Raw genomic sequence first — 26,129 nt, forward strand, 5'->3', positions numbered from 1 at the left:
GTCTGTATTTGACTATGGGTGAGTGAGCGTATATGTGTGTGTCTTTGTAAATGTATGTACGTGTGTGTGAACATGAGTCTGACTGTTTGGGTGTATCTAAGTCTGTGTGTAGGTGTGCATATGTATATACGTAAATTTGTGCTTGAATGCGTGTGTGTGTGTGTGTGTGTATTTGAGTGTAAGCGTGTATGTCTGCGCGGGTTTCCAAAAGGTTTGACTTTTTTTTCTCTCTGTCTCCCCCCAGTGATGTGATGTCGATGGTTAGTGCACAGAGCATGCCTCTCAGTCCGACAGCCAGGAAACATGAGGAGGAGCAGCAGCAGAACACTTGCAACTGCAGCGAGGGTGAAGAGGAGGAGAGTTTCAGCAGAGAGGACACCATCTACCACACCATCAGAACGAGTACAGCTGCCAAAGCCGGCCACCAAATGGACAACCCCGCGCCCAGCACCGTGGTCATTCGCATTGGGGTACCTGACCTGGAGCAGACGGTCAGTAATGAGCGATTTCGATGTGTAATTTCTCCTGAAATTGACAGATGCAGTTACCTTCTCCGGCGAAGGGGTGGGTCTCACGCTGCACTTGCTACATAAAGTAGCGTTCAGGTTTGCTCTGCATGCATTGAACTGGAAGCCGGAGTTTAACTCGTAGCTTGCTGGATTGTCTTTTAAGGGAATATAACGTGTGTGACACACCTGTGTTCTATCCAGAGAATACAATGTCTAGGAAAGGATGTCGTAGTATTCTGAATAATCCATCGTTTGTGTGTTTCTGTGGGGAGGGTGTAATGCATCTTTTTGGACAAGAGTCACTCCTGCTACTCGGCATTTTCCTTGCAATCGTGGAGTTCCCAACAGTTCTCAGTTGCAGTAGCTTGAACTGAGGTTGATTTTCCCTCTTTACTTAACTGTGTGTTAACTAATACACTGGGTCTCTTTGAGTATATAATTCCCTGGTTGGGCAGCTTGTATGCACGTGATGTGACATCAATGAGAGAATGTTATAACCCTTGATGGGAAACAAAGACAGTATATAGGCATGGGATTGCAAGGGAAGTACATGTGCAAAACGATTATTTAAGCCATACCATCATGGTTTTCATGTTGCAATGAATTGCATTTTAAGTGCTTCATTCAGTTAATTAACCCTTGTTCAGGTTTTATTGGGTACAGAACTGCAGGACCAAAACCATGATTCCCCATTTCTCACCTATCAGCAATTTATTTATTCCCTTTCCCCAATTTATATCCAGGTACTCCAAAGATGTGCAGGTTAGGTTAACTGGCCATGCTAAATTACCCCTTAGTGTCAGTGGGACTGGTAAATAAATGGGGTTATGGGGATAGGGCCTGGGTAGGATTGTTGTCAGTGCTGGCTCAATGGGATGGATGATCTTCTACATCATAGGGATTCTAACATTGTATTATAATGACAGAAGAGGGTTTGACAGTGGGTCTTTGCAACACATCCAGGAGACTACTTCAGTTCTGACCCAAAGAGAGTCAAATTTTTCATTCTGGGCATAAAGTATTGTATATTTCATCATTTTCCTTTTCAGAATTATTTGTGTTTCAGTTGAAATTCTCATCCATACCTTTGTCATCTCTACACTTGACTATTTTAGTCATCTCCTGGTTGACCTCACAATTCCATCTCCTGACAACTTGAGCTCATCCAAAATTCGGCTGCTCATATCTCAACTTGTACTTTTGAGCTCTGAAGAGTCATCCAGATTCAAAACATCAGCTCTATCCTCTCACCGCAGATGCAATGAGATTTGCTGAGTTTTTCTAACATTTTCTTTTTTTTTCAGTCTTGCATCTGCAGTATTTGGCTTTTATCGCACCTAATCCTGTTCACCCATCACCCAGTGTTCTTTGATCTAAATTGTCTTCCCATCCAAAAGTCTCATTCTTGTGTTCACACCTCTTCACATACCTCGCATTTCCTATCTCTGGAATATCCTGCAGCCCTACAATCCTCTGTGATTTTTTATCCTCCTCCAATTCTGGCCTCTTTGACGACTTTGCCTTCAGCCAGCTGAACGTTAAGCTCTGCAGCTGACTCCCCAAACCTCTCCACCTCTTTCTTCCTTTTAAGATCTCCACTCTAACCTATCATTTTGATCGTCTTATGTGGTTCAGTGTCAAATTTTGTCTGATTATCTTCCTAAGAAGTGCCTTGAAATGTTTTACTATATAAATGTTGTGTTACTGTGTGATATGAGTGCACAGATTGGTTGGCTACCCTTACCATTGTTTGTCACAGAGTAGTATCTCTGGTACATTATAGGGGGAATCATACACATTTGGATAGGTGGATGAGACAGAGGTTGAAGAGATAATGGAACAGACTTGGAGGAAGACTTCTCCAGGCCCCAGGAACTAAGAATGCTAAGGCCTCCTCCCCACAATGTGTCACATCTTTTTAAACTGCAGAAGCTTCTGCTAGTTCCTCCATCGCCTAATCCCACCACTGGGATTGCGTTTGAGCCTCTTTCAGGAAAGAACAAGTAGCTCCTTCTCGGCATCTCTTAAATGCCACTCAAAGTAAGGGCCTGCTGACTGTGGAAATGGTTGATGGCATGGCCTGTGTTTTGGGTGTGATGTATACAGGCATCTCTAGGGATAGGTCCACTGGGTCCTGTTATGGTCCAGGGCACAGGGCAGGTAAATGCAATGAGAACTATTTATTTACTTAGAGAGCAATCACTGCCACAGACTGATTTGTCCAAATGGCCTATGTGTGTGTTGTAACATTATTGCATATCAATATCAGACGGTAGGAGCAGCAGGCACTGATAACTGCAAAGTAACCAATTTCTATACCTTGATTCATTGGTTCAATCCCTCGCTCTGTATAACCCGCCTCCTCTCATGCTGCAGCCTTTGATTTGAATAAAGACTAAGTTCAAATCCTGTGCAGGAAGAAAGGATGATTGTCTTCTGTGACCACAATTATATTCTGAGTCTACATGGCAAATCCTGTGGGAGACAGGAAAATATCCCAGTGCCTCAATAGGAGTGCCCATCAGAGATTGGAGTGAGGCATTTGATGGGCACAGTGATGCAAACTTTACTCTGTATCTGGTACTTGATTGAATAATGGGACAGTGTAGAGGGAGCATTATTCTTTATGTAGCACATGCTTTACAAGACATGGCCATGTTTTGATGAGATAGTCTATGTATTTAACCCATAATTTATGACTTTTTGACCTTGAGCCTTGGCTATTCTAATGTTCTGCTGGCTGGTCTCCCATCTTCCAAAAGCTTGACTTTGACTGAAACCCTTCTGTCCATTATCCTAACCTGCACCAAATTCAGTTCACTCCTAATCCCCTGTTCTCACTGATCTACAATTGGCTCCTGGTCTGTTGGTGTGTCTAGTTTGAAATTTTCATTATTGGTTTCAAATACCTGGAAGGTAATGGTATTAGTACCACTGACAGCTCTTAGATATATCACCCAGCTAACCATTCTTCCACTGGAAGTGTTCACAAGCTTTGGAACTATGGCAGGCATCTCTGTTCTTGCAGTGAAATGTCACTGGATATTTAACCAAGCAAGTGTAGGCATTAGAACATGCTCTCATGTTTTAAGTAGTATGTAAACTACATGGTAGTATGGTTAAGGGCACTGGCCATGCCAAGTTGCCTCTGTGGCCAGGGATTTGGAAGTTAGGTGAAATAGCCATGACAAATGGATGGCATGATGGCACAGTGGTTAGTATTGCTGCTTCACAGCTCCAGGGACCTGGGTTTGATTCCTGGCTTGGGTCACTGTGTGAAATTTGCACATTCTCCTTGTGTCTGTGTGGGTTTCCTCTGCGTGCTCCAGTTTCCTCCCACGGTTCAAAGATGTGCAGGTTAGGTGGATTGGCTATGCTAAAATTGCTCCTTAGTATCCTGAGATGCGTAGGTTAGAGGGATTAGTGTGTAAAATATGTAGGGTAGGGCCTGGGTGGGATTGTAGTTGATGCAGACTCGGTGAGCCAAATGGCCTCTTTCTGCACTGTAGGGATTCTAAACCTAGTTACCCAGAGAGGTAGGAAGGCAGAACCAAATTGTCTGGGTTTCAGCTGAGTTTCTTGGTAATTTTCTGGCAAGTTCCAGATTTATTATGTTTGTTTTCACAACTTGCTGTGGTGAGATTCGTATCTACGACCCACTGTCCATGACAATAATCATTCAGTTGTTAGAGTTTAGAAGAATGAGGGGAGATCTTATTGAGATGTGTAAGATGATGAATGGGATGGATAGGATAGAGGTGGAGAGACTCTTACCGCTCAGAAAGGACAGTAGGACTAGGGGGCACAGCCTCAAGGTAAAGGGGGGGCGGTTTAGAACGGAGTTGAGGAGGAACTTCTTCACTCAAAGGGTGGTGAATCTCTGGAATTCTCTGCCCGTTGAGGTGGTGGAGGCTGCCTCGCTAAATATTTTTAAGACACGGGTTGATGGGTTTTTGATAAGCGAGGGGATTAAGGGTTATGGGGAGAGGGCAGGAATGTGGAACTGAGCCACGACAGATCAGCCATGATCTTATTGAATGGCAGGGCAGGCTCGAAGGGCTAGATGGCCTACTCCTGCTCCTATTTCTTATGTTCTTATACCAAATAATTCACTTACATCCTGAGCCACCAGGGGGAGCTTCTTCTTGATATCAATGATCCAGAGTGTGACATCAGCAGTGCTGACTCATGGGTATCCATGGAGATCCCTCATGCATTGTAGTGGATTCATTTATTTTAAACAAAATTAATCTGGAGCTGCGATTGTCTCAGGTTGGCTGCTTCCCGAGTAGGTGTCCTCGATTTGAACAGAACTATACTGGAGAAGGCTCCTTTTTGCTTAGGTCATGATGCATGAAGCTGGGAGACACACGATCAGCACATACTTCACAGCAGACCCGATTTCATTCAGAGAGAAAGTGACCTGTCCCACTCCTTCCATAACGGGTATCACTGCTGATTGCCCCAAGCTATACTGCTTGCTCTTTGTCTGCCAACAACTTCCACTGTCCCAAGCAATTGGACTTAACTCATGCTCTCATGTAAATTGGCCCCAGTTAGCACAACTTGCGACTGAATAAAACTGGGACGAAGATCTCTGCAACTCAAGCTCAGTCAGAAACATAATTAAGAACTGGTGAATCTGTTAGTTGTCTTAATGAGCTAAATTAAATCTAACTATTATCACATCTCTCAATTCTCTCACTCAGCTCATGGACTTTGAACTGCACCACTGTTGATGCATGAGCAAACTGTCTGGCACTTTGTGCACAGCAAGACCCCAGAAGCAACAGAGAAGTTCACACTTGTTTTGGATGAGGGAGGAATGTTGGTTAGGCCATCTGAGAACTCCTCTAATCTTCCAATATTCCAACAGATCCTTTAATATCTGACTGAACATCTGCTCAGTTTGCCACCTAATTCAAAAGATGGCACCTCTGACAGTGCAGTTCTCCCTCAGCACTGCACTGGGAGTGTCAACTTAGATGAAGTATATAAGGTTGAAGACCAAGGGGTCTGATAGAAAAAGGAGTGTGACCAATAGAGCCAAACAGGCATTGATGGGGTCAGTGAGCCAGACCATGAGGCCTAGTGTAGCTGTGAAGAGCAGTTCAATGACAATTATGGGATCTGCAGTAAGAGACCATAGAACCCGCCATTCGGGTGAGTGACTTTTATTAAATCTGACTAGTGTTTAAAGGCTGCAGTAAGATAAGAATTAAAATATAAATAAAAATGATGCATTTATTTAGTACATGCAGACTGCATTGTAACAAACTCAAAGGCCAGAAGGATAATTTCAGTTTGAAAATTCGGTCATGGACGAGTAACCCTTCTTTCTACTTTAGAATCTTGAGTGAGATTCCCATCTCTGCGTGCTCTACCTGTAATTTTCACTGGCTTTAGCAGAGAACACTGAAAATTAATTCCAAAGCACTATGTATAATCCAGATTGGCACTCTAGTGCTGCATTGTCAAAGGTGCTTGACTTCAAGTGAGTATATTATCCAAGTCCCTACTGTCTGTTCATGTGGATGTTAAAGATTTCATGGCACAGGTCAAAGAGAAGGGGTCTCCCTCTGTATCCTGGCCATTATTCTCTCAACTTCACTGGAGTGCGGATACAATGTGCAGGGTTAGAAGGCAAGATGTCTGTGTGTTCACTGGATACATGCCAGTTGATGAAGTTGAAACTATATCACAACAGCTTTCTTTGCTGGGGAGAATTAATTGACACACTCACAATCAACACTATTCCACCCCACCATGTAACAGCCATCCCCATTTACAGGTGTGCAAACACCTGTTTAACAATGTAATTGCCATTCAACTTTAGCAATATGATTAATAAAATATTGACAATCAGCAGCTGTCCTGAACCAGCTTTTCTCAGTCAGAGCAGTATTTGAAGTACTCTAATACACCAAAATGCGTCGAGAGAAGTAAGAATGTCAAGGATGTTTATTCAAATGCCTATGTATTGAATCCTGCTTGAAAGCTAATGTCAACTGAGGATAGGCTGCAATTTAACTAAGGAGTTTGGATGCTTTTTCCATGTAAAAGATACCTAGGTTTGAGCTGTAAGCTGCAATCCAATCAAAAGTTTTGATTTTTTTGATGAAAGTGGCCCAAATCTTACAGCTCACTATTTTCCAGAATATCACTGCAGGCATTCCTCAGGGTAGTGTCCTAGGCCCAAACATTTTCAGCTGTTTCCATCATAAGGTCAGAAGTGGGAATGTTCGCTGATAATGTTCAGCACCATGTAGGACTTAGAATCTGAGACAGTGCATGTCCAAATGTAGTAAGACCTGGGCAGTATTCAAATGCAATAAGACTTAGACAATATCCTGGGCTGAAAAGTGGTAAATAACATTCATACCACACAAGTGCCAGGCAATGACCATCTCCAACAAGAGAGGATTTAACCATTGCCCTTTGACATTCATTGGCATTACCATCACTCAATTTCCCGCTATCAACATCCTGGGGGTTTCTATTGACCAGAAACTGAACTGGACTAGCTATTATAAATACCATGGTTACAAGAGAAGGTCAGGAGCTAGGCCTAGCCAGTGATGCCCACATCCCATCAATGAGTATAAAACTGGGTCTTGATCATTTTACCTAATATCTCCTTCATTGTGGTTTGTTTTGTAATGCACCTGTTCAGCACCTTGTGGTGTTTAATTTTGTTAAAAACAGAATATGAATATAAGATTTTGCTGTGTCCCAGAATAGAAATTAAGACAGGTGACCTTCCTTAGTCCTGGAGTGTCTTTGGGGATGAAGTATATCTACTTTGGGTAGGAAAGAGATTGAAATAAGTTAATATTGTTTTCAATGAATTTCTTTATGCCTCTCAGGACTTTCCTTGCTCCCAATCTAGAACAGAAGGTCATTGCATTACATAAAACAAATGAAACTTTTGGGACCCGACATATAATTTTATCCAGGACCTGAAAACCATTTTGACGTTGAATAGTGATGCTGAAGTCCTTTCCCTTCTATTCATCTGTTTCTTTTTTGTGGTTTTGCTTAGTACACTGGAACAGGCCTCAGTGTCTACTCTTTCCAACCATTAACCAGTTGGTACAATCTTACATGTCCAGTTCCCAACCCCTTCGGTAGTGAGTTGTATCTGTTTAACTGCACATCACTGTCAAAAACTACCCAGCTGAGAATGAAATACCCACGAGGGATTTCACTGAGATTTGAACTCGGGCCACGAACATGGCAGGTTTCAGAAATGGAAATGTTGCACTGTTGGGATTAAGCCATGTACACTATGTGGAACAAAATGTGGGAGCTTTACTCTGCTATTCTCTTCCATAGATCAATGTCTTCTTCTGGATGTTATGCACATGGCACATCACTTGTTCAATGACACACATCGAGAAACCAGCCAGGCTAGCAGCACAATATTGGGTGGAATTTTCCATCGCAAAAGTCTGAAAACCAAAGTGTTTCATTTTTTTTCAGCAAACTCTATCCTGCCCAATTTTTCTACGCTCTTCTCAATTTTTTTGCCAGTCAGGAGTTTTACATCGGTAGGGAGGGGCGGAGCCTAAGCTCACCAGTCAAAAGACTGCAGACTGCTAGGCATGCACCCTGATCTTCTATATCCTGTGTACAACACCAGATATAGGAGATCTGTCAACGCCAATGAACCCACCCCTGATTGATATCATCCCTCACAGACCATCCTCACCACCCCCCTCCACCTCCCTGATCACCAGTCCCTTCCATGGACCCTCGTGATTGTTGGCCTCTGATCATACCCCCCGGTACCCCAAACTGATGCTGTGACCCCCAATCATTGGCCCTGACCCCTGTTGGCTGGCACTACCGCAGTTCTCAAGCCCCTCCAGTGCAGAATTCCTCCCGCCCCCTGGGTGTCCAGTGGGCAGTATAAGGTGCCCAATAGGCAGTACCAGGGTACCAGGCAGGGTTCCAGCCTGGCGTAGACAGGGTCCCAGGGTGGCCATGGAGCACTGCTTGCCCCTGCCCCCGACCACCCAAGGGACTTCAATAGCCTCTGATCCCACCAGCAAGTCCACCACGTCTGGTCCCCATTGGGTGGGGACCATCTGTGATTCTCCCTGGTGAGCATCTCCACTGGTGATGTTAGAAAGTTAAGTGAGCTCAGACAGTTGCATCCTGGGCTCACTAATCACATTTAAATAAGCCTGTGAGTGTTTGAATCAGCCTTGCGCCCACCTTGGATGCGAGACTGATTACATCATCAAAAATGACCTGGGAGGATTGTGAACAGCCGGACGCAATTCTTCTTTTAGCCTCCCATTCAAATTTCCTGCCCCACTACACTAATCGACCTGCATGAGGGTGGAAAGATCGTGCTCATTATCTGTCTACAGGACCCTGGTTTGCAATCATGTAATGTGCAATATTCAGCTTACACTGCCCTATCAACATTCCAAGAGCAGGTACAGCACAGGTTAGATACAGAGTAACATTTCCTCCATTTTTCTCTAATTATGTGATTTAATTTCAACAATGACTTTCCAATTCTTGTCCCTGTTGTTCTTGTGGCCCTTCTGAATGAAGTCAACAATTTAGTGGCAAAATAGAGTTCATTTTATGCATTCGGCTTATCCTGGCTCAGACCTGATCTAATAATTGCTCCAGGCACATGTCTGCAGTGGACATCAGAAATGTAGCCATGAGTTGAATAATATCCACAGTTAAGAAGTTCAGTGCATTCATAAAGTTGCAAATTAATTGCCAGAGGAGACTTTCTGAGCTGGAATCAGGACTGAAGAAAACTCACTGTTCTACCTGTTGTTTAAAGGAAATGCTTCACTTGGGGTCAGTTTTCTGGGCACTTGGTCACTCTCACTTTGGATGAAGCCCTCACCAACATGAAAAATGGCTGTTAGCTTTGTTCTGTTAGTAGCACACATGACTCCGAGTTATAGATGCACAATGGTAAGCACTGCTGCCTCACAGCGTCAGGGACCTGGATTTGATTCCCGGCTTGGGTCACTGTCTGTGTGGGTTTCCTCTGGGTGCTCTGGTTCTCTCTCACAGTCCGAAAGATGTGCCGGTCGGTTACGTTGGCCATGTTCAGTTCTCCCTCAGTGAAGGCAAACAGGCATTCGACTGTGGTGACTTGGGGATTTTCACAGTAACTTCATTGTCGTGTTAGTGTAAGCCTACTTATGGCAATAATAAATAAACTTCAACTTAGAAGGTCCTGGATTCAAGTTGTAAAAACACACACTGATTAAAATATGAAACCTAGACCATGTCTGCCTCCTTGAGTGCTTTGGATGTTCAAAACTCCATGGCACTATTAGAACAAGGACAAGCTCCCCGAATAACCTAGACAACATTCCATCTTCAATCAACATTATTGAATTGGTCATTTACCTCCTTCCTGTTTGTCTGTGCAGTGTACACAGTTGCTGCCACTTTGCTTGTAAAACAGTAGTCACTACACAACAAAGTAGTTCACGCTTCTTGAAGCCTTTTGAGAAGTATCTGAGAAATGTGACAAGTGCTCAAAGACAATTCTTTCTTGCCACTGGTTTTCTTGAAATAAGAAAATGAATGATTTGACTTCAGTGTCACAAGCAAGCTTTTGTCTGTTTTGATGGGATCCTGTTGTGGACCTGGAGTCATACCTTGATCTTGACAAGAGTTGTTGTGGGGAGGGGGGATGTGGTTTGAAGTTGTGGATATTGGGGCTTGAAAGTGGAATAAGAGATGCACAGTATGTTTACCTCAACGTGGTTTTCAATTCTGCAATAAGATGAAAACAAAGTGCGATGCCACTGGGTTTTGCAGCAAAGTCAACCTCAGTACTGTGACATTACTTCTATGAAATGTCAAAGCTTGGTTAATCTGTACCCATTCACCTCAGGAAAAAAATCAATGGGCTTCAGGAGATAGAAAGATAGATGATATTTACCTAAGCTGGTTAGAACATTCCAGACTAAAGATGAGATTTGGTAAGATAAATATTTGCAGTGAGCAGTAGGTGAAAGGGAATGATTCACTTCTGTCTGTAATTATATGGCTTGGTGCCTGTCTGTGTTCACCCCTATAAATGTACATTACAATGGGTAAAATGGAACAATTTGGTATTGTCTGGTACTGTACTGCCCATGTGTACACGTCCAGTACACGGCAGATAAAAGGGAACAACCCATAGAACTGGGGACAATATTCAAAGGTGCAGTTGAACCAGGAAACTACAGCCTGAGCAAGACATCCACTGTCTCTGCTCTTTGGGTTTTTTGTTTCATGTTCTGGCCATGCTGACTGGTACACTCAATGGATAGGTTGTGAATTGATTCTGCTAAAACTCCAAAGTTACTTTGAACTTCACGTGTCCATATTAAGCTCCATTTAAATATATTCTCTCCATCCTCTTTCCATGGCATTTTTCTGCACAAGTGTGGGGCGGCATGTTAGCACTGCTGCTTCACAGCTCCAGGGATCTGGGTTCAATTCTCAGCTCGGGTCACTGTCTATGTGGAGCTTGCACATTCTCCTTGTGTCTGTGTGGGTTTCCTCCGGGAACTCCAGTTTCCTCCCACAGTCCAAAGTTGTGCAGGTTAGGTTGATTGGCCATGCTAAGAAATTGCCCCTCAGTGTCCAGGGATGTGTAGGTTAGAGGGATTAGTGGGTATGATATGGGGATAGGGCCTAGGTGGGATTGTGTTCGGTGCAGACTTGATGGGCCGAAGGGCCTCTTTCTGCACTGTAAGGTTCTATGATTCTATGCAACACCTGCCCTTTAGCACCCCACTGCCCCCAAATCCTCCTTTCAGGTGAAAAAGTGATTTTTTTTTTGATACTAGGTCAATATGCACCATTACATCTGGTGGACCAAATGCTGGTTGGGTGACTGCTTTTAGGAACACCTCCTTTCAGTCCATAAGTGTGACCCTGAGCTTCCAGTTTCCTCTCTTAATTGTTTGCCCCATTTCCAGTCAGATCTCTCTGTCCTCTGGCTCCTACACTACTCCATAGAAACTCTCAAAGAACCACATCCAGTCTTTTGATTAGGAACTCTGTATCCTTCAGACTCAACAATTGAGTTCACCAGTTTCAAACTGGAACCTTTGCCCTTATTTTTCAGGCAACACCTAACTTTTTACAATTCTGAGGGAAGTTCATTGATCTGAAACGTAGAATTCTGGTTCTCTGTCCAAAGGTGTGCTTCACCTAAAGAAAAAAAAAATTGCAGTACAGGAACAGGCCCTTCATCCTTCCAAGCCTGCACTGACAATGTTACTGGCTGAATTAAAATCCCCCTATCCTCTAATCCCATCCTATTCATGTATTTGTTAAGACGCCCCTTAAAAGTCATTTATTGTATCTGCTTCCACTACCTCCAATGACAGCGAGTTCCAGGCACCTACCACCCTCTGTAAATAAAAAAACTTGCCTCATACATCTCCTTTAAACCTTGCCCCTCACACCTTAAACCTATGCCCCCTAGTAATTGACCCTTCCACCCTGGGAAAAAGCTTCTGATTATCCACTCTGTCCATATCCTTCATAATCTTGTAGATTTCTATCAGGTTGCCTCTCAACCTTTGTTGTTCCAGTGAGAACAAACCAAGTATCTCCAACTTTTCATCATAGCTAATGCCCTCTATATCAGGTGACATCCTGGTAAATATTTTCTGTACCCTTTCCAAAACCTCCATATCCTTCTGATAGTGTGGTGACCAGAGTTGAACACTATTCCAAGTGCAGCCTAACTAGGGTTCTATAAAGCTGCAACATGACTTGCCAATTTTTAAACTCAGTGCCCCAGCCAATGAAGGCAAGCATGCTGTATGCCTTCTTGACTACCTTCTCCACTTGCATTGTCGCTTTCAGTGACTTGTGTATCTGTACACCCAGATCTCTCCGCCATTTACTGTATATTTTCTATCTGTATTAGACCTTCCAAAATGCATTACCTAACATTTGTCCGGATTAAACTCCATCTGCCATTTCTCCAACCGATCTATATCCTGCTGTATCCCCTGAAGGTCCTCATTGCTATCTGCAAATCCACCAACCTTTGTGCCATCTGCAAACTTGCTAATTAGACCAGTTATATTTTCCTTCAAATCATTTTTTATATATACATATTACAAACAGCAAAGATCCCACTGATCCAGGAGGAATGCTACTTGTCACAGCCCTCCATTCTGAAACATGCCCTTCCACTGCTACCCTCTGTCTTCTATGGCCGAGCCAGTTCTGTATCCACCTTGCCAGCTCACATCTGATCCCATGTGACTTCACCTTCTGCATCAGTTTATAATGAGGGACTTTGTCAAAGGCCTTACTGAAGTCCATTTAAACAACATCCACTGCCCTATCCTCATCAATCATCTTCGTCACTTCCTTGAAACACTTGATCAAGTTAGTGAGACATGACCTCCCTTCACAAAACCATGTTGCCTCTTGCTAATATGTCCATTTATCTCCAAGTGGGAATAAATCCTGTCACAAAGAATCCACTCCAATAATTTTCCTACCACTGACGTTTGGCTCATCGGCCTGTAATTACCTGGATTATTCTTGCTACCCTCCTTAAACAAAGGAACAAACTGGCTATTCTCCAATTTTCTTGGACCTTCCCTTTGGCCAGTGAGGATTCAAAGATTTCTCTCAAGGCCCCAGCAATTTCTTCCCTTGCCTCTCTCAGTATTCTGGGGTATATCCTATCAGGCTCTGGGGACTTGTCTACCTTAATGTTTCTCAAGAATCCCAATACCACCTCCTCTGATCTTAGCATGACTCAAACTATCTACACACCCTTTCCCAGACTCATCATCCACTAAGTCCTTCTCTTTGGTGAATACTGACGCCAAATACTCATTGCACAATACCTCACCCATTTCCTCTGGCTCCACACACAGATTCCCTCACCTGTCCTTGAGTGGGCCAACCCTCTCCCTGGCTACACTCTTGCTCTTTACATAAAAATCCTTTGGAATTTTCTTTAATCCTGCTAACCAATGATTTTTTGAGTCCCCTTCTACCCCACTTTATTCCTTGCTTAAGTTTCTTTCTACTTTCCTTGTATTCCACACTTGTTTTATGTGTTCCTAGCCTTGACAAATGCTTCCTTTTTCTCTTTGACTAGGTTTGCCCTGTTGGACACTTACAGCATTTTCTGGTTTTATGCTCTCCTGGCTTGTGTTCCACTTTGCATGAACTTCAGCTTATCCAAAACTCTGCTGCCTGTATTGTAACTTGTACCAAGTCCAGTCCACCCATGCTAGCTTACTTATATTATCTTCTGACCCAGCAATGGCAGATTTAAAATTTGCATCCTAGGTTTAAAATCTCACTGTACCTTCACTATTGTCTTTGTCCTATCATTTGAAGGCTGTGTCTTCAGCTGCCTAGATCCTAAGGTCTGGAACTCACTTTCTCAGCCTTGTCACTTATCTCTCCACCCTTTAATACCTGCCTCTTTCAGTAAGCATTTAACCACCAGTCCCATATCTCCGTGTGGTTCAGTATTCAATTTTGTCTGAAAATGATCCTATGAAGTAGTTGTTGTGAATTTCCTCTTCATTGTAGCGATGAAGAAGATAACTATGTTGTTGCTACGTGAGCAATATTCCGTAGATGCTGGAAATTGGTTGTATGTTGTCTCATGAAGAGATCTGGAGGCTTGTATGGTTGAACACGGTTCTCTAAAGGTGGAGTCACAGGTAGATGGGGCAGTGAAGAAGGCTTTTGACTTTTCATCAGTCAGGGTATTGAGTAAAGAAGTTGGGAAATTATGTTGCAGTTGCATAGGACATTGGTGAGTCCGCACCTGTAGTATTATGTTCAGTTTTGTTGCCTTGCTATAAATTGGACAGAATGCTGAAGAAATTTATAAGGATGTTGCAAGGACTCAAGGGACTGAATTATAGGGAGAAATTGGACAGGCTAGGACTTTTTTCTTTGGAGCGTAGGAGACTGAGGGGTGATCTTGTAGAGGTGTATAAGATCATGAGAGGCATGGATAGGGTGAAGCACTCAGTTTTTTTCCCAGGATTAGGGAATCAAGAACTAGAGGGCATAGGTTTAAGTTAAGAGGGGAAAGAATTACTGGGAACTGAGGAGCAATCTTTTTACAGAGAGGGTGATACATATGTGGAAAAGGCTGCTGGAAAAAGTGGTTGAGGCACGGACATTGACAATATTTAAAAGGCATTTGGACAGATACATGGATAAGAAAAGTTTAGAGGGATATGGGCCAAATGCAGGCAAATGTGGTTAGCTTAGATGGGCTTTTTGGTTGGCATGGAGCAGTTTGGGCTGAAGGACCTGTCTCTGCCGTAGATTCTATGAACAATCTGCTTATTAATAAAAAATAACTATGTCCACATATATAGGATACACTCCTGACTATGTGCTAGTTTCATGCTGACTTCTACCAAACTCCGAAGTCTTGCATTAATCCTTAAAGTCCTGAACACACTTTACAGATTTAGACAGTCTAGAGACTTTACGACTCTTCCAGATCTTGTTCTTTTCAAGTTTGGCTTAGTGGTAGTCTCAACTGCTTTAGGCTGACCTTGCTGGTCTGGAATTGAAGTTGGAGTACTTGGAAAGTTCAATTATTTGGATTTCTACATCTGGCTCACTCAAATGTGTGCTAGGAGGTTCACCTTGAAGAATGAGAAATCTTCTCCGTTCCATTTGATTGGATCTTCCATGTTATTTATCAAGTTGAACCATTGTTGGTTTCATCCCTCGGGATAATGATGCCTTCTCTATCAAGATCCCTGATTCTCCCCTTTTCATCTGTTTACCCTGGGCAGGCTTCTGTTACAGTACCTCCAATTGTAAGTGGAAATTTGTCATTATCTGTAGGGCTGTTCTCTGTCCTGAACTTTCTGATTGTCCCTGACTGCTAACTCAGATCAATTTCTTCAGTAGAATGGGAAGTTGAGTGCAAAGTTTCCTGCCCATCTACAGCTCAGATGGGGCTAATTCACATGCGGTGGAGTGATCTATATGTCAAAAACATAATTAGAAAGTCGTCGTTTTTCTTTATATAAAAACTTAGGTTCCATTAGACAAGAAATCTACTAGAAGCTATTGTTCCCTCACATTTCAAGAACACGGTGCTTTTTCAGAGTTTTATCAAGCTGCCATCCACTGATGATATTGGTTGGATTTCCCTTGTCATTGCCTTGTGACATTGTGTCAGGTCAACACAGACGTAAATGGACTTATTTGACTTCAGAACTGAGACCATCCCTGAACGCCATTCTGTTGGCTGAGTGATGGGGGAGATGACCCCTACTCCGCCTTGGCCATCTCATCAAATTGCTGTTGTATTCGCTTCATAAGCAGGTGTGGTATTTTCCATGATTAAAAGAGCACATGAGTTTGGCATTGTTTCTCAGTGTTACACTGTACGTAGTCTTCAATTGCTCTGGCATAGTGAATAATTGTAGAAAATCCTTCTTAAACTCAAAATCAGATTCTCGCTGCTAATCTTCACTGATCTTTTTAGATGAGGTTATGGTCAACGCAGCTTTTCCGCTCAGGAGGGAAAATTCTTTGCTCTGGACTGTCTCCATATTTGATTGTTTTCATATTACTTGGAAATATATCTTTGACCTGGATCTTGATGCCTTTTGGTCCATTTTGGCTGTGTTGCTGGTGGTTTTGTGCATTATTTCACTACTCATAGTTCCTTATCCAACAGGGCAATCACACTGACTTCCATGTCTAGTGGAAATTTTGTGAGGTGATCATGTACAGAGATGTCAGCGTTTGAAAATGTGAATGTGGAATCCATCATTTTTCCCATGAAGCATTGTTGGACTTCTTCTTGGGGTCACTCATTTCTCTATGGATCTTTTTGGGATCCTCCACAGGTATCAAGGTCTTGGACTTACACATCTTTCCAAGATATCCCAGGTGGTTGCAGTGAAAGCGCTGTGCCTATGACGGCTTCTGATGCCCCAGCGCTGATAAGGTCTGCTATCATCTTGTTTTTGCTTTCCTTGTCCTGGAACATTCTTGTCCTTTTGTTGCGTTATGGACTATACTATGATTTAACTGCACCATGCAAAGTGGATCAGTTTTGCTGGTGGACTTCCAATTGTCTGGTTTGGATAGCTTTAACCAAAGACAGATCATTTTTAGATTGGAGTATTTTCAAAAGAGTAGCATCGACCACTTGTACTACTCTTCGATCTCTTATGACCTCTGACTTAAGGTCGCCACAGCCTTCAGCCAATTGGCATAACTCATTTATGAAAGAGTCTATGGGTTCCCTGGGCTTTTGGACTTGCTTGTTAAAATTGGTTCTTAGGTTAAAGCTGGTGTCAAAGGACTTCATGACCTCTTCAAAGTTATTAGAAGATTCATTTATTCCTTGTCTGGTAATTAGGTCCAATAAACAATGAAATATTGAATATAATGTATTCACTTGTTCAGCCTCTTTTCTTACTAAAGCCTGCTGCTATCAAATACCTTAAAAACCTTCTTTGCCATGATGCAGAATTTTGCGCCTGATCTGGCCATTTTATCTGTCTTAATTATTCTGGCATTGTTGATTTGCAATCCATTGACTGTTTTCAGCATGGGGTGCAGAGCTTTGTTTTATTTTTAAATAGAGCTGTGGTAATCATTTGTTTTCCTTCCCGTGCTTATCAGGATTTGGCAGACTCCCGTCGCAGTTAGAGTTTTTTTAAACTTCAGCAGTTCTGCAGGAAGTATTTTGACTGTATTGTTTTGGCCAGCTAGTTGCTTTCCTGGGCTCAGAGAATTAAATTAAAGACAATTTTGTTTGCTCTGACTCATCTTTAAATAGTTTTTCTTTATTCATTTACACACAGTTGCTATGTTTTATGGCACTGACTTTGTATGCGGGCTGCAGCATTCTTCAAGTCACAGTCATTAACACTATTGCTGCCTGATTGTCGCGCAAATTGACAAGCTTATTTCTGCCTTTTTCTGGAGTTTGCTTATCTTTTGTGATCTGTCTAGGTCCTTTGACTCTGCTTTTGATCAGGTATCACAGCAGGCTTCCACATGCTCTGGTAGAGGAGTCATTTTACACCGTACAGTGGATTTTTCTTCTACTCTTCAGCCTCCACACCTACAATGGAGCTTCTGAGGTGATCTCCAGCAGTGTATTCAAGGTCTTCAAGTTGGACACATTTCCCTCACATTTATACTGAAATTTCAGTACCACATTCTTGGGAATTTTGAGGTCCTTGACCTGCTGTCACCATGTTATAATGTTGTATCTTGTCTCATGAAAAGATCTAGAAGCTTAAGATTGAACAATAACTGCTTATTAATATATAAATATGTACAGGATATAGTCCTGACTAGGTACTATCTTCATACCTGCTTCTACCAGACTCATTACTACACTTTACAGCTCCCATGTGACTCTCTCCACATCATAATGTGGGGGGAATGCTCCTCAGTCCCAAACACCTAAAATACTAAAGAAATCCAAAATAAAAAAAATGCTGAAAATATTCAGCAGATCTGGCAGCATCTGCAGAGGGAGAGAAACAGAGTTAATGGGCTCAATTTTGCCATATTAGTTTTTAAATAGGAGGTAGCTTTATTTCAATGTCTGTAGACCAGCGCAGAGTGGTGCACTTTCCAGTTCAATTTTCCAGAAAACCTTCCTCTGGGATCTTTGTTCAGTTGGGGATGGTAGGTGAGTTGAGAGTAAATCAGTGTCAGTGACTTAAAGGGCAGCCAGCAGCCTTCAATATGACTGCAGTGGAAGTGCTGCTGGGGTGAACAGTACAAAAGAACAAATGGTGCAAATGGAGTGAAATGACTGAGATGAGCTTGAAGGGCTCTGCAGGTATTTCTTAATCCTGGCCATTATCTGTGACTGCATTATATGTGATACTGCTGTTGTGTCTATCCTCTACCTGCGGATCATCTCGGGTTTGCTATTTACTCTTGCAGTCACATTCAGCTGCTGTGCAGTTTCTTCCAGTAGGTTGATGAATTACTGACATTTTGGGTTCCATGCCCTAACGGCAACATTCCATTGTCATAAGTAAATAGCTGATAATTGATTCGTTGACAGGTTTGAATGGTTCCCACTGTTGCCAGGTGGATTGGCAACATTGTACATCAGCTCTGCTGGGAAAAGTGGGTGGGCAAGAGAATACTTTGGAAAAACGCAGTGGCATGATTCTCCAAATTTCTCCAATCACCCCACTTCTAAACCTGCACCCAATGCATGGGAAAATTCTTTCCAACATTTCAGGTCAGTGACCTTTTTGTCAGGATTGTTTTGACAAACAAAAATACTGGACTGGATTTTCATTCAGCCAGGAAGATACTTCGGACCTTCAAAAATGGTGGGCAGGCTCTGGATGTAGAATTCATTCCACCATTCGTGCAAACCAATTTTTGTCAACTGGGGAAGGGGGTGGGGCATAATTCTCACATGCAGAAAGCCAGAACTCAAAAGCCCATGTGAACTGAATGCTGAGTTCAAACAGATCCCATTTTGGCTGTTCCAAGGCCCTTAATCTGCAGTGTGGGAATCATAAATTGATGGAGTATATGTAAACACTTTTTTATGGTAGGGTGGATAAGGTATTTTTAAATGTCATGATCTCAATTGATTTAAATCATCTGTTCTTTACAGCTTAAACTTGTATTTTTTCAAGTTTAATGAGAAATTTTGTTATCGTTAAAGCAAACCACCACCTGCTGGACTTCTTTGATTGAAGGGCCATCTGATATAGGTTAGAACAAGACTTTACTATCTTCTTGTGAGTTTCAGTAGAGCTCTTTATTGACATTTTCCAAAGGCTAATAATGTCATTATGATTGCTTAGCTGACTTTCAAAAGCTACAGTTATCTCAGTAAGGGTCTGAGTTCAGTTTGATTGGCTATTTAAAGAGAATATTAAAGGATTTGCTGTATTTGATGTCAGATCGAAATAGAAGTTTGTTTTTATAAGAGACTGAACAATTGAGATTGAAGCGTTTTTGAATGGTTTCATGAATGGCAGTTTGTTTTTTTCACTATCAAATGTGTATAAGTGAGATTGAAATTAAGTCCTTAAATGTATCTTCTTTTCATCTCCACATAACTCCTGAGGTCTGTCCGAAGTGGATACTGGGTGAGTCACTATGGAGGTGATATTCGGGATATGAGGAGTCGTGTCAGTATGAGGGAGCTTGGATTGGGTGAATGGGAAGCATGAGTTGGCATGGAAAAGCCATGGGACTATGAAGAGGTATTTTTGTGTGAAGGGACAATGAGTTGGCAAGTAGAGGTCGTTGGAATTGCATGTGGGGAAGAGGGCCTAACAACAGCTTCTAAAACAACTAGGACCCTGAAGACTAGAGCAGGCCTTATCAGCCAGTCTCAGCACCCACTGGAGTTGGCAGACTGACTCGATCTTGCCCCCAAGAAAAAAAAGATCTAAAAGGCTGTTTAAAACCAAGGAAGGTCTGCAGGTTGGGAAATTTCCCAACTCCAGCTGCCTATCTTGATTATGAAATCCATCCCATTAACTGTTTATCTCTACTGTCAAATCTGTGAGTATTTCTACCCTTTTCTGTTTTTAGTTTTATTGCTGTGGTTGGATATTAAAGGATGTCATGACATATAGCTCTACTTCAGTTGGCTCAGTAGGTCAGTGGAACACTTGGGGTAATATAGTTCCTGGTTTCATGCTGGATCTGTTGTAAATTAGCTGATCTGAACCAGGAGGCCAATTGGGGCATGGTAATCGCAGCCCAGTGAAAGTTTGCATTGTCAGGAGGCAAGGACTAAAGTGGGATAATATTTAGGTTGACAACAGGCAAGGAGTTATGGGAGGGTGGGAGAGGCAAATGTAGGGATTAAAAAGATTTCCCTGCCTGCAGTAAGTGCTGACTAGGGAGGAATCTCCCTTAACATTTTGAGGATGTCCTTGAGCCAATTGTGTTTCATTACTCTGTAACTAAATCTAAAAACACGAGCTGCCAGATGTCAGAAACCAGGGCCAACTTTATTGAAGACATATTAGGAATAGCAAGGAGTTTGAATGAGCCTCACAACTATTGCATCATGGCAGCAGGTTCTTGGGGTCTAAAAATAGCTTTGAATCGATTAGCAAAGCCTATATTTTTGTCTGGTGAATTGCAAAATGAATGAAACCTGTATCATTGCCTGAATACTGATCAGATGAAATGATGGAAAAACCTGATAAATGGCTACATATTCGGCCAGCTGTTTTTTGGGAATTCTGTAGTAAGTTGTGAAATGCAGTAGCACCTGTTATCCAATAATATGAATGCTTTAGTTGAATAATGCAGTGCAGGGTCTATGAAAGAGGGCATAGTTTTAACATGAGGTTTCATCTCTCAGACTTATAATTTCATACATAGTAGAATAAAAAACTTTGGGAGAGATGAGACTTCCACGTATTCAAGGTATTTTGAGGTCGATCTAGGTAACCAAGATTACACATGATCCCTCTGGATGACTTTGGATAGGATTTTATAAATGGCAAGTGATTGGCATTTGCCATCCTGAGAGTTGGTGCTTAATGTGTAACTGTCAACTCTGCAACTCCCATTGCCATTTGAGGCTCATTGGAATGTTGAGTAACAGTGAAGGAAGCCTCGCCCATGAGAGCTGTCAGCCAATCTGTAGTGGCCAGAAATGGTACTGCAGTACTCTGTCTGGAACCAAGTCCTGGGACCGTTGGAAAGATAAGATTGGCAAGATTGGGGAGGTCAGGAAGGGGCTAGGCCAGAGGGGGGAAGGCCCCCAGAGCTTCTACATCCCAGAAGGGAGGGAATCCTAATTCTGAGGAAACTTCAGAGTGAGACCACCACCACTTTCCTACTTGAGATGTGGAAATGTTTTCAATTTCCCATCCTACCTGCTCCGGTTAGCCTGAAAATTGGGAGAAGTCCTTAAGTGGCCATTGATGGATGAAAGGGTGGGATCCCGACCTAAGGTCCTGCATCAAATTGTAAAATAGCGTCTATATTTGGGTGGGTGGGTTCGAGGGGAATGACATCCATTTGATTTTTTTTCTTTATGGTCCCCGCGCTCCCCCTCCCCTTAGAGCCTGCCTGGGTGGGTACCGGAACATTTCCTCCCCCCCCCACCCCCCCGCCCCCCACGGATTAAATCCATTCAGTCTTCTGAAATTCTGGGCAGAATTTTCCTGTCCCACCCACCACGGGAATTGTAGTGGGCAGGGAGTGCACAGCATGCATCCATTGACCTTGAGCGGGATTTTCCAGTCTTGGGGTGGGCGCGGCAGGAAAATCCTAACTTCTGTGTCAGAATCTGTCACATGCCGTGAAATGGTGGATATTTCCTCTTTCCACAGTGCTTAGCAGTTGCACTGTCCATTGTGGCACTGAGATTTACAAGTCGGAAGGGCCTAGGTCTCAGGCTTGGTCTTCTCTCAGTTTGAGCCAAGGACTTTAGTGAACCAGATGAGTTTTTATGACTGTCAACAATGATTTCATGGTTACCATTATTGAAACTAATTTCAATTCCAGGTTTATTAATTGAATTGAATTTCCACCAGCTGTCATTGTGGGATTTGAACCTGAGCTTTAACCCAGGCCTCTGGATGACTTGAGCAGTGAAATTGCCACTCCACCATAATCTGGCAGGCACCACCTCACTGAAGGGATCTGGAGAAGAAATGGAAATTAGAGATGGGCTATAATTTACAAGGAGTGGGGTGATAGTGACAGATTTGAAGGAGAGAGTGACAGTTCCTGAGGAGAAGTGGATTGATAGATTGGTAGGATGGGGGAAGATAAATAGGCACAGGGTCGAGGGAGCAGGATGTGGGTTTCATGGATAAGATAAGCTAGAATAGGGCATAAGGAAAAATCGAGAAACTAGTGAAAGATCTAAGTCCAGGGCTAGGTTGTGGTGGTTGGTTCTGTGGGGCGAGGTTCTTAAGGGAGGTTTGTCCCAGTGCATGAGGGGAATGGAGTAAAACAGCAGGAGGGGTTGAAGAACAGAAGCAGTGGATTAACTTTGCATCCTAGGGTGATTCTGTATTAGTGACCATTTAGCAAGGGGGAATAGGACCTGAGAATGCTTCACCTCCCACATTTGGCAATGAATGGCTAAACCAGTTGTCCACCATAAATATTCTTTCTGAATCCCTTGGAATTAAGGGGTTGCACTAGGGAACAACCAGGATCAAATAAAAATTCTAAAGAGAGTAATTCAGCAGATTGGTAGCTGCAGAAATGGAGGACAAAAGACTTGACAGGAATTTGAAAATGTAGTTGTAAGTGACGTTAGGGAAATTCTTTTTCCAACAGAAGGAAGTTCAGCTTGCAGGGGAATGTGAATTGTAATCAGAAATTGCATTATTTATGATTGAAACAATGGCAGTTAGGGATGGGCAATATACATCGGCCTAACCCACAAAGCCCACATCCCTTGAATAAATAAAAAAAAGGCATTAGCAGGGATATGAGATTACAAGAATGAAGAATGTGAATATGTGTGGGGGAGTTTATATCTTAAGAGAATAGGAGGACAGAGGAGTGAGAACATGATGAATTGAGCTAGAGGTTGAAATCACCAAAGTTGATCATTTGTTTGATATGAAGGCTGAAGGAGGAAAGCAGTAGCATATGTCCTTGCCCACAGTTCCAGCAATGTCTTGGATGATGATCTACCATGAAAACATGGATGATATCCACCTCCAAGAAGTCAGGAGGATTATTTTAGGAATGTTGATATGAACACAGCTCAAGTAGCTTCTTGTCCTAGTACACATTGAATCTCTTGATGTCTGAAGCAAAATCATCCTCCTCAAAGAACACCATTGTTTGACAAGTAACAAAATGTTACAATCAACACAGGACCTCAAAAAACCCCACACATCTGCCTGAAATCAGTAGCCCTACTGGAACATATACCACACTCTACAAACCGCAGTTGTCACTGGTTCATCTCCTGGTTCACTGCAAACATCACATAGCACTACCTAGTAACTGAACTGAGTGGTGAAGGCCCAGGTTTCAACCTTCCATGGAAAATCCGGCCAACCCTCAACTGCTTGAGGACAGGCCACGGAAGATGAAAGTTCTGCAAATGGAACCTGAAAAATGGCTCAAATTGTTTCTGGCCATCCAGGTTATACTATCACCCACATGCCCAGAGAGATTGTTCCTGGTGGCATTATAACTATGCACACTGTGTCAACTGAAGCCGTTGAATGGATTTCTAACTTTATCATTAAACTGAAGCCACTTCCCCAGCCATATACAAACAACCCTCCCACTCACACCAGAATTGGGGATGACCATTTCCACTCCTCAAGGGTTTGCCACCATTTGATTTAAATCATGGTTGACCCATAACACAAGTGTGATGTGGTGTCGATGCTAACGGAGGTGAACAGGCAAACAATGCTGAGAAACCGCTTCCTGGCCAGGGAGGAGCCCACCCCCCTGGTCCTCCGACACACCCTGAGGAAGAAACTGATCTTCCCCTGAGGGCGGCTCACTGTTTCAGACCATGTGCACTGGCTCACAGTAACTGTCTTCAACACTACACAAGCAAACTCCGAGCGATGGTGCCTGCACTCTTCAATAAGCAAAGCTTGAGACACAGGCACAATGAGGAGAAGAGAATCGAGCCCACCAAGGGAGATAGGATGGGCAGGAGGGATCTTAGAGCAGGACAGGGGGATTAACACTGAGAGATCCAGACTGAGCTAGCGGGATTAACACAGGGAGTGATCTCGACTGGGGTAGAAGGATTATCACAGGGAGTGATCTCGACTGGGGTAGAGGGATTAACACAGGGAGTGATCTCGACTGGGGTAGAAGGATTAACTCGAGAGATCTAGATTATCATAGAGGGATTAGCAAGGAAAGAGATCTAAACTGGTTAAGAGGGATTAATTTAAGAGATCTAGACTGAGGTAGAGGGATTAACACAGGGAGAGATCTAGAATAAGGTAGAGGGATTAACACCGAGGGAGATCTAGACTGGGGTAGAGGGATTAGTACATGGAGAGAGCGAAACTGGGGTAGAGAGATTAACCCGAGAGTTTCCTCTGGATGCTCTGGTTTCCTCCCACCGTCCAAAAATGTATACGTTAGGGGGATCGGCCATGCAAAATTGCCCTTTAGTGTCCAAGGATGTGCAAGTTAGGCTGATTAGTGGGGTAAATGTGTGGGGCTATGGGGATAGGGCTGGTGGTCTGCCTGAGTAAGATCCTCTATTGGACAGTCAGTGCAAACTTGATGGGCCAAATGGCCTCCTTCTGCACAGTACAAATTCTAAGTCATATTGAGCCTGTTACTGGGGTAGAGATATTAACGCAGGGAGAGAGGTCAATCAGGGCGGGGGGGGAGGGGGTGAGGTGGTTAAAGGAGGGAGAAAACTAGATGGCACGGCAGCACAGTGGTTAGCACTGTTACCTCACAGCTCCAGGGATCCGGGTTCGATTCCCAGCTTGGGTCACTGGAGTTTGCACATTCTCGCCATGTCTGCGTGAGTTTCCTCTGGATGCTCCAGTTTCCTCCCACGATCCAAAGAAATGCAGGTTGGGTGGATTGACCATGCTAAGTTGCCCCTTAATGTCCCAGGATGTGTATGTTAATGGGATTAGTGGGGTAAATACGTGGGGTTTCAAGATAGAGCCTGGGTGGGGTTGTGGTCGGTGCGGACTCGATGGGCCAAATAACCTCCTTCTGCACTGTGGAGATTCTATGATTCTAGATTCTATGATTATAACCCAACTCCATTTATCTCATGAAAGGTATTTACCTACTGACAACAGGCTATCAACCTCAAATGTTGGGCTCAATTCTCCCATTTTGACGCACACGTTTTTTTAGCTCATTGGCCATTTCGCAGGATTCACGCATGCATTCTTGACGCCTGCACATCTGTCTCAACTGGAAACCAGACACAGTTGGGACTGCACTAGAAACTGGTGGGAAAAGAGGCAAGTCATTTAAATCTGTTTTTTATGTATTTTAAATGTCATTATGGGGCCTGGCATGGAATTCTCTGGGCCCAATAGCATGTCCCACCCTGCCAGGAGTATTTCCATCCGGTAGGGTTGAAATTAACTGTTCTCTTGTGGGGAACTAGCGGGAGACCCTGCCAGAGTGAAGGGGGGATAATTGAGGACACCTAGAGGGGTCAGATGGCAGGGGTTTCATGCCCCATGGGCATGGGGAGAGGCCAAAGATTGGGGCTGGCCGAGGGTGGGGGGTTGTGTGGTCTGCTGGGGAGGGGATTAGGCTGGAGATCATGTCGCCGCAGGATGGTGGGGAGTTGGGGCTGGCCCGGAAATGCTTGTGGGGTCTGTGATCGGGCCATGGTCAGGGGCTGGAGGGGCAACACTGCAGAGCTCCTGGGCTGGCCAGAAAACTGTGATCAGACAGATTGGGACCACTGCGCATGCGCAGAGGCCCAGAACTGTCAGACTCTGGCATGAATAAGCCCTGCCTTCTGAGCTTTTAATGATATTCACGATTGTGACCTCGGCATTGCGCAGAATGTGGGAGATTCAGATCTGAAGTTGAACTGAAAAAAACAGTCGTGATTTACACCAGTTTTCTCGCCAATTCAGCACTTTTGGGAGAATTGCCTCATTAATTCTGTTTCACTCTCCACAGATACTGCCT

The 26,129-nt window shown here is 43.3% G+C and overlaps 1 protein-coding gene across 1 annotated transcript in view; it reads left to right on the forward strand.

Moving 5' to 3' along the window:
* The first annotated feature begins 251 nt into the window (after nucleotides 1-251).
* The window catches only part of shank3a (SH3 and multiple ankyrin repeat domains 3a), an 823,427-nt gene continuing 797,549 nt past the window's right edge, over nucleotides 252-26,129 (forward strand). The window contains exon 1 of the mRNA XM_080207556.1: nucleotides 252-491. Within this exon, the coding sequence (XP_080063682.1) occupies nucleotides 252-491 (240 nt within the window). The remainder of the gene's footprint in view (nucleotides 492-26,129) is intronic.

This window comes from Carcharhinus amblyrhynchos, chromosome 19 (genome assembly GCF_965287045.1).
Source record: "Carcharhinus amblyrhynchos chromosome 19, sCarAmb.v2.hapA, whole genome shotgun sequence".
NCBI classification, from domain to species: Eukaryota; Metazoa; Chordata; class Chondrichthyes; order Carcharhiniformes; family Carcharhinidae; genus Carcharhinus; species Carcharhinus amblyrhynchos.